This window comes from Spermophilus citellus (genome assembly GCF_964194105.1).
Source record: "Spermophilus citellus genome assembly, chromosome: 18".
NCBI classification, from domain to species: domain Eukaryota; kingdom Metazoa; phylum Chordata; class Mammalia; order Rodentia; family Sciuridae; genus Spermophilus; species Spermophilus citellus.
This window is the reverse complement of record NC_138200.1, coordinates 57,164,503-57,177,915: the sequence shown is the minus strand read 5'-3', so window position 1 is coordinate 57,177,915 and position 13,413 is coordinate 57,164,503. Positions and strand designations below refer to the sequence as shown.

General features: G+C 41.4%; 1 protein-coding gene across 1 annotated transcript in view; it reads right to left on the bottom strand.

The window, feature by feature from the left end:
- The window catches only part of HYDIN (HYDIN axonemal central pair apparatus protein), a gene marked incomplete at both ends in the record, with an annotated part of 332,822 nt that overhangs the window by 101,670 nt on the left and 217,739 nt on the right, over positions 1-13,413 (bottom strand). The window contains 4 exons of the mRNA XM_081274731.1: positions 2,774-2,947; positions 4,722-4,895; positions 7,584-7,731; positions 12,806-13,045. Of these exons, the coding sequence (XP_081130857.1) occupies positions 2,774-2,947; positions 4,722-4,895; positions 7,584-7,731; positions 12,806-13,045 (736 nt within the window). The remainder of the gene's footprint in view (positions 1-2,773; positions 2,948-4,721; positions 4,896-7,583; positions 7,732-12,805; positions 13,046-13,413) is intronic.

Genomic DNA, 13,413 nt, shown 5'->3' with positions numbered 1-13,413 from the left:
AATATCCATTTCTATTCATTCAGTACACCTGATACAACACCATTTTTTAAAATTGTGGTGAAATAAACACAACAAAACATCCTTTTAACCATTTTAAGTGCACAATTCATTAACCATGTCTAAATGTGTTCACTCTGTGGTGCAACCACCACCCCCATCCATCTCTGGGACTTTTTCATGTTTCCAGAGTGAAACTGCACCTACTAACCCCCAACTCTCCACCCCCTAGTCCCCCGGCAGTTCCCACTTTGCTTCCTATTTCTATGGATTTGACCACAGCTGGTACTTCACATAAGTGGAAGCACAATATTTGTCCATTTGTGTGTGGTTTATTTTACTTAGCATAAGGTCTTCAGGGTTTATTCATGTTGGGGGATATGTCAGAATTTCATTTCTTTTTAAGGTTGAATAATATCCCATATTTTATTTATTTATGCATTTATCAATGACTTTTGGATTATTTCCACCTTTTGGCTATTGTGAACAGGGATGTAAAAGACACTGAAGATATATATGCTGTAGTTGGACATAATACTATTCTATTTCTATTCATTCAACACACCTGTACAACACCATTTTTAAAAATTGTGGTGAAATAAACACAACAAAACATCTTTTTAACCATTTTAAGTACACACACACACACACACACACACACACACACATATATATATGTTGTAGTTGGACATAATACCTTTATTTTACTTTTTTATTTTTATGTGGTGCTGAGGCATGTGCTAGGTGAACTCTCTACCACTGAACCACAACCCCAGCCCCAAGACTTTGTTTTTTTTAATATTTATTTTTTAGCTTTGGGTGGACACAATATCTTTATTTTTTATTTTTATGTGGTGCTGAGGATTGAACCCAGTGCCTTACGCATGCCAGGCGAGCACGCTACTACTTGAGCCATATCCCCAGCCCCAAGACATTGTTTTTAATGGCAAGACAGTTCCCTGCATTAATGTACCATGGCTTAATTAACCAGTACCCCATAGTGAGTGATTCAACTGACCCCAATTTTTATTACGGTACACAGTGCTGCAATGAATACTGATGCAGTTAACCTTTGTCCACGTTGATAACTGTTTTCCTAAGAAATGCCTAGAAGTAACATCGCTAAAGGGTTTACACTTATTCTTCCCCCTCTTATAAAATAATGTCCTGGATTTTTCTCTAATATTTAAAAATTATTGTAAGGATAAAGGCTCAAACAATTCAATTTGAAATGGGGTGTTGATGCTCTCCTTCTTAACCTTATATCTCCAAGGCCAGCAATTTAACAGTTTGGGGTTAATTCTTTGGCACTTAAATGATAAGCTGAAGAGTCTTTCATCGCCTTCAAAAATTAAATTTGCTAACTTCACCATACACCCCAAAGGGGCAAAATCCCCAACGCTGAACAATCTGAGACTCAAACTATTTTGCTTGAAGAGTCTTTGCAAACTGGAAAGCTCCATTTAAAAAATGTGAGAATTGTTGCTGAGGTTGACATTTCCCCCTAATAGTGCTTGTCGTCTTCAGATGGAGATGTGTCTGGACCCTCCTTTGGAGCAGGGCTAATGACGCCCTCCAGGTCTGTGCATTTGCAGGTCTACTCTCCAGTTGTTTTGATTGCTTCATCGTCTCTCCGACACTCCTTCCAGTGCAACACAAAAATGCCATGAGTGGCTCTGGGCAGTGGGGTCTTCAAAACATTTTCCATCACATTCTTAATCGTCTTATTCGATTTCTACCTGCTGCTCCCAAATCTGGCCTCAGAATTTTTAAGCTCTGGGTTGTGACTCCTCAAGGGAAGGTTCTTCAAAGGAAAGGATAATGGACTGTTACTCTTCTAAAGATTCCTGGAGCTTCTCAGTGATGAGAACAAAGATGTTCCAGAAACGCAGTATGAGTGACAATAATTGGATCTGAAAGGTCTCCTTGCTCTTCTTCAAGGAAGCTGAAGCTAAGAGAGCTCCCAGGACATCCTCCCAAGGTCCTGCTGCTCTGCCACTTTCTACCTGGGGGACCTTGGGAGGAAGTTCTGAAGTTTCTTTGAACATTAACTTCATGTGAGGTAGAGGCAATCGGACTCTCTTCTCCAGGTGGTTGTGGAGTTTATACAGAGAAATGAGTGGGAAGGAGCTCTGCAAACTGGAATCCACTACACAAGTTTAAGATCCTGGGCAATGTAGGTGATTTTGCTCACTTGGGTTTATGGTGAAGTTGTCATGTGTAACTTGGGGGCAAAAAAAGGATCCTTGTGAAAGATTATTCTTCTTGATGGGACTATGATTAGCAAAATATTCTTTGAGATTATTTAGTATATGATTGGAATGTTTTTTCAGTGGTGATTTAAACTCCAGATATGGTGACAATGATGGATGATAACAATAACTGTAGTAATAGTAATGATAATTTCTTTCAGTGTTTACAATGTGCCAAATACTGACGTAAGCATTTTATACAAATGTTCTCCTTTGCTTTTCCCAACCATCCTATAAAAGAAATACTATTAATGCCATTTTATAGATGAGGACACTGAGCACAGAGAACTTCAGTAACTTTCCCAAAGGCACACAGCTATAAATGGCAGTGCTAGGATTGCACATAGGTAGGGCCGTTTGGCTCTGGGGTACATCTAGTAATTTCTCTGGTATGTTGTTCCTCAAATGAAATTGTTAGAATCTGCCCTGACCACACGGTGGATGTTACCACCCTGGAAGCCACCAGGTTTATGGAGGAGACATGGCTTCCTTGATCTTAACCTCCCTTCAGAGTTGTCACATACCAGACAAGGGTGTCCCATGGATGATAATGGCGATGCCTTTCTGGTTCTTGGCCAAGTGACTTTCTGAAAAAGTGTCAATGCCCAGGTGACGAGCGATAGCCTTGTTCACTGGGTTGTTTTCCACCTCTCCAACTTCTTCTGCAGAATGGCTGTCAATGCTGTGAATCTTCTCACCTGCAAAACAAAAATACACATGCATATCTGCACGTGTGTATGCATGTGTAATACACCCAGAATGTATTGATGTGGGGGCTGGTGGCAGTGGGGATGAATTTTTCTTTTTAAAATGCTGTTGTTGAGTGGCACACGCTACAGCCGTCCCCACCTAGAGTATGAGAACATTCTTTCTGGCCTGAGATTTGTCCATATCATTTAAATTTTTTTTTTAAAAAAAATAGGCACTCTGATTTGAATTCTATATCTGGAATCTCCCCTGCTGAAAAATAAAAAGTGAATTTGTATGAAGAGAGGGACTTCTTATAGTGACAAAATATTATCGATCAGCTAAATTTCTAATATCATGGGAAATTAAATGATAGCATAGTCACAGTATAGGATTCATACAGAGTAGCTGTAGAAATAATGACCTAGATAGCAGAGGCTGGTCAACTACAGCCCATAGGCCAAATCTGTCCTGTTCCTTGTTTTTGTAAACAAAGTTCCCTTGGAACAAGGCCATGGCCCTCTGGCTTGTGCTGTCCCTGGCTGCTTCCATCCATGCTCAGGGACAGAGCTGAGTAGCTGCAGCAGAGACAGCGTGGCCTAGGATGTTACAGTAGGACCAAACCTTGATGTAGATCAAAAACATTGGTCTGGAGGGATGTCTCTAATGGAGAAAAGCAAGCGGCAGAGTGATACATCTGGTATTCAGGGCAGTATGTGGCCAAATACTTACAGTCACCCCAAAACGTTCAGTGTTTTAGTGACAATTGGGATGATATCCTAAATTTTGTCTGCAGCTTGCTTTTTCACATAATATATTTTTAGTAGCTTTTCATTTATTAAAATACAGATTTTATTTTTTTAAAATAGCCTCTAAATAAATTCCATTGTAAAGATTTGTCATAACTTAACTATTCCCCTACTGATGAGCATCTAGATGGTTCCCAGGTTTCCCACCCTGAGCACTGGGGTGTGCTTCTGTCTTCACAAGGTGTCCAGCATTGCCTCTGGGAGATGTGGAAGACGGGGGCACAGCCAGCATGTGTGGGGTGGGGAAAGGCTGCCAGGGGCGGCCAGGAGCCACTTAGGGGCTGATCTTGGTGGGATTAATCATGAGGCATGGAAGCCAAGAACTTCTGTCTTGGTCTGTTTTCCCACTGCATTCTTCCACTTTAATTTATTCACCTGGCAAATCTGACGAGGGCCCAGAATGACAACTTAACTCTTTCAAGATCTTGTTAGCCTTGCTCAGGATTCCTATTCCCTGAGCAGGCACCTGGCAAGGCAGTGTGTGCTTCATCCTGACAGGCAACAAACAGTCCTCACGAACCCAGTTTTGCTGAAACTAATTTTCTGAATGTAAGTTCAGTGTCTTGTGTACTTTGGGGAAAATACATGCCAGACGATGCGACTGCAAAACTGGGAGGTTAAGAGGAGGACTCCAGTTAGAGGGACACTGGAAATAATGCTCTCCAGTCTCCCAGAATAGCTCTCCAGCCACCCTCCTGTCTGCTGAAATTCTAGTATTAAAGATTCAGATTAATACTTAGCCTAGTTAAAATGCAATTAACCGTGGCAAGAAGAATGGGCCATATGCTGAGCTCCCCAGCAGACGTCTGTGCTTGGGGCATGATGTGAGGGTGGACTGGGGCCTCTCCAGAAGGCAGGGAGCCAGTACTAGGGGGCCCAGAGGGGATATCCATGGAGAAAGGTGACAGGGCACTGAACCATCTCCTCATTTCTGCTTAGAGAGAACTGGCCCCCAACCATTAAAATGCTCTATTACTTTGGAACACTATCTTTTCCAGGCTGTCCTCATCCTCTTCTTCATCTGGGTAGATTTTGAGGTCAGGGTAGTGCCGCTCTTCCAGGTAGGATGTGACAGAGATCCCTCGGCTGAGTGATGTTCGCTTTGTGCTGGCGGAGGTTCCCTGGTCGGAAATGGTTACATCTTCGTCTTCTGCAAGGGGGAAAAAAGATGCAAACACAGGGGGAGGAGCTGGGAGGGGCACAGGGGCGATGGGGGTCCAGGGAGTTGACAATGGGGAGAATTGCTGGATAGACCACCATCATCCTGGACTGTGAAGCTTCTCTGTGCATAGGGTTTCTGTATTTTAACATTTGTTGAGATACCCAAATTATACACTTGCTCAGAAAATTTGGAAAATCCAGAAGAGCCAAAAGTTATAAAGTTTAGCCCTATAAAGATACTGGGAGAGACAAAGAAATGGTGACAGGAATCCTAGCTGAGTCTTATAATACCAGCACAGGAGGGCTGCAGCCTCTCGGATTTTGAATTCTTAATTTTTCAGAACTCTACTTGAGATCGAATGGTACATTCCAATCCGTAGCCCGCTTTCTCCCCCTAACTTCTCATGTGCATTTCCCACATCACTATTAAGCACACCTGCCATTTTGTCAGACCAGCACCCTCCTCTGTGCCTGGTTCACAGTGTCTCTGTGGGCCAGGATTGTATAAAGGTGGGTCCCTTCACCTGGGGCAAGATATCGTCTTTGTTTAGAGCTGAGAGTTGAGCCTCAGAATTCTTGTGAATGAGGCAGATGGCCTTCCCTGGAGGGGCCTGGGAAGCAGACAAGGACGGTCTACAGCAGAGTGCACAGTGAACAGATGCTGGGAGAAGCGCAGAGAGGGCCCCTTCCTGGAGTCACGGCACACTTCTCAGCCTTAGCTCCAGATCACTTTCCACTGGGCCAAATGGAAAACTGCACCTGTAACTGTGGTCTTCAGAGACCACGAAAACAACAAGGTCCTTCTCTGCCCTCATGACGTCCTTTGTACATGGCAGCCCCTTGTAGCCTTCTGCCTCAGGCCGTGGGACAGTCCCTCTAAATTTAACTCTCTCCTTCTGTCCCCTTGCTGACTGTGAGCTGTCAAAGTCAGGGGCTGTTCACTCTGACTTTTCTCCTCCAGCATTTCAACTCAGTGTTTGCAGCACGGAGGGTGCCTGTTATGGGTGCCTTCAGAGTCATATGCTGAAGTCCTAACTCCTCAGCCCCAACTCCTCAGAATGTGGCTGTATTTGAAGATAAGGCCTTCAGACAGGCAATTAAGGCAGAACAAGGTCGTACGGGTAGGCCCTGGTCCACTGGTGTCAGCAAAAGAAGAGGACATTAAGACTCAAAAACCCACAGTGGGAGGACAGGAGGAAACTATTGAAACCAAAACTACTGATACCTTGACCCTGGACTTCTAGCCTCCAGGATCGTGAGAAAGTCAATTCCTGTTGGCTAAGCCACCCGGCTGGCATTTCTTAGGGTAGCTCTAGCAAACGACCACAGTGCTCAACCAACATGACTGGCTGGGCCAGCCCTCTTCTCGGCCACATGAGCATTTACTAGCCTTGCTTTCCTGAGGGACCACGAGGCAGGCCAGAGGACAGCTCATTCCCTCAAACAGCACAAATTTGTTGGGTGCTATAGGGTAATGGCTGCCGCTTCATGCCATGGGTTTATATGGGTGCTTCTTTTTATTTTTGGCACCAGGGATTGAACCCAGAAGCACTTAACCACTGAGCCACATCCCCAGCCCTCTTTTATATTTTATTTAGAGCTAGGGTCTCACTGAGTTGCTTAGGGCCTCACTTTTGCTGAGGCTGGCTTTGAACTCAAGATCTTCCTGCCTCAGCCTCCTGCCACCATGCCTGGACCATATAAGGGTTTCTTATCTAGAGGAGGTGGTATGAGGGTAAGAAGAAAATAACTACCCATGTGATGGCTGTTACATGAAAGATAGCAGGTTAGAACAGGCTGGGGACATTTCCAGGATGACGACCAGAGAAGTAGGAAGGGCAGGGGCCACACATCATCAGCCACAGTCCTACAAGCCAGCAAGGGGATTTTCTGCTTGAGTACATGAGAGGACCCGAGCAGATGATGGGATGACTCAGGGGTGCTGGGCCAGAAAAGACAAAATTATTAAGAGAGCAGACCAGCTCTAGAGTTGGCTTTTAAGCACAGGGATGGGCTTGCTGTATGAAATTTCTTGTATGAATTTCCCTGCTACCTCTTTTAGGGCACGAATATCTACCTTACGCAACACATTACTTTGCATTACCAATAAATACCCCTAGGGGGCAGTGAAGTTGCTATCAGTTATGGACTCTGCGAGTCAAAAAGATGGGACTGGTTCTGCCACTTAAAATTTAGACTTTCTGTTCTTTAGTTTTCTTCTGTAGGTGTAAAGCCTTGAGTGGAATGTCTAGCAAATAGCAAATATTCTTCTATCTCTATTAGCTCGTGTGTGTGTGTGTGTGTGTGTGTGTGTGTGTGTGTACTTAGCTGTTGATAGACTTTATTTATTTATTTATTTGTGGTGCTGAGAAATGAACCCAGTGCCTCACACAGGCTAGGCTAGTGGGCTACCACTGAGCCACAGCCTCAGCCCTTCTATTAGCTCTTTTTAAATCTCAATATCACACTGAACTCTAGTGAGAAACGAATTTGCCCCAGTCTTTGTATCCATGACCTGGGGATAACAGGACCCATTTTGGAAGGGTCCTGTTACCGAAGGAACCTGGCATCGGGCAGGTACTCTGTAATTGGTTGGTAATTACGAAGTAATTCAGGGGTAATTTAGAAAGGCCAGGGCAGTGGCTGGGGCCAAGGATTCGCCATGGTAAGTGCTCACCATTCTCCTGTGCCTTCATCTGCTCTTCCTTTGACTTCTTCACCTCCTTAAAGTATTCATACAGTTCTGGGGGCAGCTTCTCCCCGGGACTGCGGGGTGGCAGCAGCAGGGTGTTGTAGGAGTCATAGCCCTTCAGTTGTCGCAAGATCTGCTCAAGGGGAGAACGGGAACTGCTGTTGGTCATACTGAAGTTTTCTTTTTGTTCTTTGATCTTGTGAAAACTCTGCTCCAACCTGAGGCTTGAAATTTGTAGAAATACTTCCTGGATTTCACGGGGGGCGGGGAGTGCTTTTGAGAGATCTAAAAAGTAGGGCTGAACCCTGAACTTATGGGGGTTCAAGATCCTTATTTTGCTCCATGTCTGCCTGGACATTTCTCATGTGGCAAAGAATTTTCTTTTTGCTTTGAAAATAATGTATACTGTTTTACTTTTTTTTTTTCCAATGACAAATGTACAGAAATCTAGTATCCACTTTGAGGGACACATTCATTAAAAAAATGTCATGCACTGCTTAAGAATAAGACATGAGAAATATGTTAAGGGATTTTGTTTTACCAATCCCATACAGTGGACTCACAAACTAAGATATCATTAGGCAATACAACCTTAGGAGACTGCTGTCCAAAATGACCTTATGTGGCGCATGGCGCATATTACACTAGAGTTCTCATAAATAGAGGATCCAGGGGAAATAAGGTAAAATGGTGTGTGTGTGTGTGTGTGTGTGTGTGAATATGTATTAGGGCTGCCAGATAAAACGCATGATGCCCAGTTAAAGTTATGTTTCAGATAAACCACAAATACTTTCCTTTAGTGTAAATATATTCTATGTGATATTTGAATATTCTTATACTTTGAAAAAACATTTGTTATTTATTTAAAATTAAAATTTAATTGGAGAGCCTGTTTTTTTTCCTTATAAATCTTTGAGAAGGAAAAGACATATGTATATGTATAAAACACAGTAAAATGAAGTTAAAAAACATGTACTTCCTCTCCTACCTGATTTATTGGTGTGTGAGTTTGTTTTGTTATGTAACCCTTCTCTAAGATCATCATTTTTACTTGTTTGAAAGCCCCTGATAATAAGTTCATTCTAAAATTTTTATAGAAGAACAAAGGACCGAGAAAAGTTTGAACACTGGTGAAGAAGAATAAAGGCAAGGCTTGCCCTGCCTGGCACCAGAACTTATTATGAAGCTACAGTAAAAGACAGAGTGGTACTATGTTGGGGATGAAAAGTGAGCAATGAGAATGAAGAAAGAGCTCAGTGTAGATCCATCAATATTAGAAATTTATATAGGACAGAGGTGGCATTTTTTTAGTGGGAAAGGGAAGGAACATACCAGACTGGTGGACATTGGGGTACGAAGGTGGCCAACTTGCATTTGTTGGGTACCGTGGAAGGGCTAACCCAGCTCCAGAGCTCCTTGTGCAGTTAGATCTAAGTTCTCCACTGCAGTCTCCTCATTGCTCATCGTCTCTGTCTGTCCATTCTGGTTTCTATTCTCCCTGAATAGGTGTTGCTCCTGAGAGTGCATCTAATACATCTTCCAAAGGTAAATCTCAGAGTCTTAGATTGTGCTTTCCACGGAAACTGACGCACCACAGAGGGTGCTGTGCCCACCTAAGCCGCTGAGGATCTCATAAATATCTAATGAAAAGATTCCCTTCTAGAGGGGCAGATTCTGTTTCTGAGAACATTCCTGGGAGCAGAATGCGCATTAGGCAGGGTGTAAACATTGCCAACAAGGCAGACAGAAGATTCAAAGGCTGAGTGGGGGAGGGTCTAGAGGAAACTAAGCCATCTCCAAATACTGACCCACTGAAATCATGAGATAACAAATGCTTATTGTTTTAAGTTTCTGAGTTTTAGGCTAGTACCATAAAGCAAAGATAACTAGTACAGTATCAGACTTCATGTGCAGTCACATCTTACCAGCAAATGATGTAGTAGCACGTTTAAGATACTCATGTGAAGAAAATGTGAGCTAAGGGTGCTGTCTACAATCAAACTGAGCTTCAACTGTGACCTCTAACGAAAGACCAGACTTTAGTACTGCAGAAGTCCTGGAAGGAGAGTAGAAGGAGGGTAGGGCTGAAAAAGTACTCAAATAAGTAATTGTGAGCCATTCATGGGCTGTGTGTGTGAGCTACATGCATTGCAGCTATATGACGGACAGATCTGGCATTGCACGCTGATTGGGCTGCGTGACGTATGTGCACCTCTCCTCTCGCTCTGCCTGTGATCCCACACAGCACCTGAGATGGGTGTGACTTGCCAAGATGTCAATCTGCTGACCATAAGACATCACTTAGCAGGACTCCACCTTTGAAACCTTATCCCCTGCCTTATTTGGTGAAGAACATTCCATCAAAGTTTCTTTGTGTGTGTCCCCCCTATAAAAATAAAGAGATTCTGGATGCACGCTCTCTTTTCCAGCTGACCCTTAAGGTTGCAGAGCTGTCCTACCCTCGACATGAAAACTACTTTTGTGTTGTGTGATTTTTTTTTTTTGCCGTTTTCTTGGTTTAATATTGCAGCCAGCTCCTTTGAACCCAGATCATCTTGTCAGTGCAGGCAGCTGCCGAGAAGTAATGGCTAAAACCTTTCCAAATTGGGAAAATAAGAATCTACAGATTCAAGAAAATATACAAGTCCCAAACTGAATAAACCAAAAGAAATATATGCCAAGACACATTACAGTCCGATTTCTATAAATTAAGGCACAGAAAATTTCTTGAAGGCAATGAGAGAGAAAACTTTACACACACACACACACAAATGCATATGCATACACACATTTATCCATGGAGAGAGAAAACAATTCAAATGACGTTGGATTTCTCATTAGACCAGGCCAGGAGGAACTGGCATATTTTTCAAGGACTGGCAGAACCATTGTTGCAGAAATCTATATCCTGTGGGAAAAAAATCCTTCAAGAACAAGGGGAAAATCAAGACATTTTTAGATGAAAGAAAACCAAGAATTTTTCCTTTCTTGAATCTGTAGATTCAAGAAGGAAAACTAAGAATTTTTTATTTTACCAGCATACTACATTAAAATAATAGCTAAAGGTGGGTCTCTAAATGGAAAGGATATGAAGAAAGAAGAAATCTTGAAATACCAGGAGAAAAAAGAAAGAACAATGGAAAGAGTACAAAGATAAATACATTTTCTTCTCCTTTGAATTTTTCTAATTTATGTTTGAGAGTGGAAACAAAAATGATAATGCTGTCTGATATAAGACAGTTATATTAAAATGTAAGAAGGGTAAAGGGAGAGATAAAGGGAGAAAAAGTTTCTAGTATAATTTAGACTGATAAAATGTCAATGCCAGTTGGTTATAAGCCACATATATTATATATATTATATATATAGTAATATGTACAACAACATATATATGTATACACACATATGTATGAATGTAGAATAACAACTAAAGAAGTTACATAAAGAGATACACTCAAAAACACTCCAGGTAAATAAAAATGAAATTTTACTGATAGGAAGGCAGGAAAAAGTAAATATAGAACAAAAAAAAAAAAAACCCAAATCAAAAGGGCAGTCTTAAGCTTTAAGATATCAATAATCACATTAAATGTAAATGGACTAAATAAACCAACTAAAGACAGAGATGGCAGAATATATTTTTAAAACATCTTCAAGCCTTCTACTTCTTTTGCTGTTGTTTTGCTCTTCTTTTTCTAGGATTTTGAGATGAAGTGTGAGATCATTTATTTGTTGGTTTTTTCTTTTATTAAGGAATGAACTCCAAGCAATGAATTTTCCTCTTAGAACTGCTTTCATTGTGTCCCATAGATTCTGATATGCTGTGTCTGTGTTTTCATTTATCTCTAAGAATTTTTTAATTTCCTCCTTGATGTCTTCTATAACCCATTGATCATTCAGTAACCTATTGTTCATTCTCCAAGTGGTGCATGATTTTTCCTTCCTTCTTTTATCGTTGATTTCCAGTTTCATTCCATTATGATCAGATAGGATGCATGGTATTATCTCTACTCCTTTATAATTTCTAAGAGTTGCCCTGTGACATAATATATGATCTATTTTTGAGAAGGATCCATGTGCTGCTGAGAAAAAAGTGTAACTGCTTGATGTTGGGTGGTATGTTCTATATATGTCAATTAAGTCTAGGTTATTAATTGTGGCATTATATATATAATTATATATATATAATTAAATGTGGCATTTATACACAATGGAGTATTACTCTGCATTAAAAAATGACAAAATCATGGAATTTGCAGGGAAATGGATGGCATTAGAGTAGATTATGCTAAGTGAAGCTAGCCAATCCCTAAAAAACAAATGCCAAATGTCTTCTTTGATATAAAGAGAGCAACTAAGAACAGAGTAGGGAGGAAGAGCATGAGAAGAAGATTAACATTAAACAGGGACGAGAGGTGGGAGGGAAAGGGAGAGAGAAGGGTAATTGCATGGAAATGGAAGGAGACCGTCATTGTTATACAAAATTACAAACAAGAGGAAGCGAGGGGAAAGGGAAAAAAAAAACAAGGGGGAGAAATGAATTACAGTAGACGGGGTAGAGAGAGAAGTTGGGAGGGGAGGGGAGGGGAGGGGGGATAGTAGAGGATAGGAAAGGCAGCAGAATACAACAGACACTAGTATGGCAATATGTAAAACAGTGGATGGGTAACCGATGTGATTCTGCAATCTGTATACGGGGTAAAAATGGGAGTTCATAACCCACTTGAATCAAATGTGTGAAATATGATATGTCAAGAACTATGTAATGTTTTGAACAACCAACAATAAAAATTTTAAAAAAAGGAAAAAAAAATAAAATAAAATTTAATATTGCAAAAAAATAAAATAAAAATAAAACATCTTCAATACAGGTTGCCTACAAGTAACTCACTTCAAATATACTGACACAGGAAAGTTTTTGTATATAATTTCTTTACTGTTTGAATCTGAACAATTAATAGGCATTAGTTTTTCAATTATTTTTAAAAAATGTATATTGGAATCACAAAGAAACAATGAATTCTGATCAGGCAAGGGAAACAGGTCAGGAAAGGCCACAGCAAAGTGATGACTAAATTGACAAGAAAGGCTTCAAGGGAATGAGAGGGGAAAGATCAGGAGGAAGTTATTCTACACAGAGAGAACACAGTACACGGCAAGGCCCAGCATGTGCCGGGAAATTGAGTTTGGTTGTGGCCTGTACTTACCTTTTCTTCAAAGAGATATTGCTGGTCAAATTCTAAGGAGTAAAACTCAATTGGAAAGCTGCAGGGATTCTTGACTATCACCTCAGCCTCATCTCCAGAGGTATAAGGCAGCAGTGGTCCCAGTTCCAGAACGGAAGGACTAAATTCCAGGCGTGGCTCCAGACCCTGCCCAGATGTCAGCAACGAGAGCTTCTGAGGGCTCTGACCAATATGGAACAATTGGGTTTGGCTGTAGAATTTCTGCAAAACAAAAACAAAACAAACATCTGATTTTTAAAATCTGTTATATGTTATGTAAAACTGAAAAACTGCTAAGGGCATAAAACTTATCCTATTTAGAAATTTTCTTATAAAGTGGCATTTATATCACTGGGTATTTATATGTTGGGTATCTAGCCTGCCAGGCACAGCACTGAGAACTTCACTACTTGTAGCAGGCCCTCTGAGTGTTATCCTCATTTCCCTCAGAACTTCCTAGGTGCTCAGACTTGCACTTGCCACCATTTTTGCCTCTGGGCCCGAAGGCTCTCATTTTGTGGACCCTGCTTGGCATGGAGGTGACACCTGCTGGGAGCATGCCACTAGCAGTGATTCTCAGAAGTCCTGTG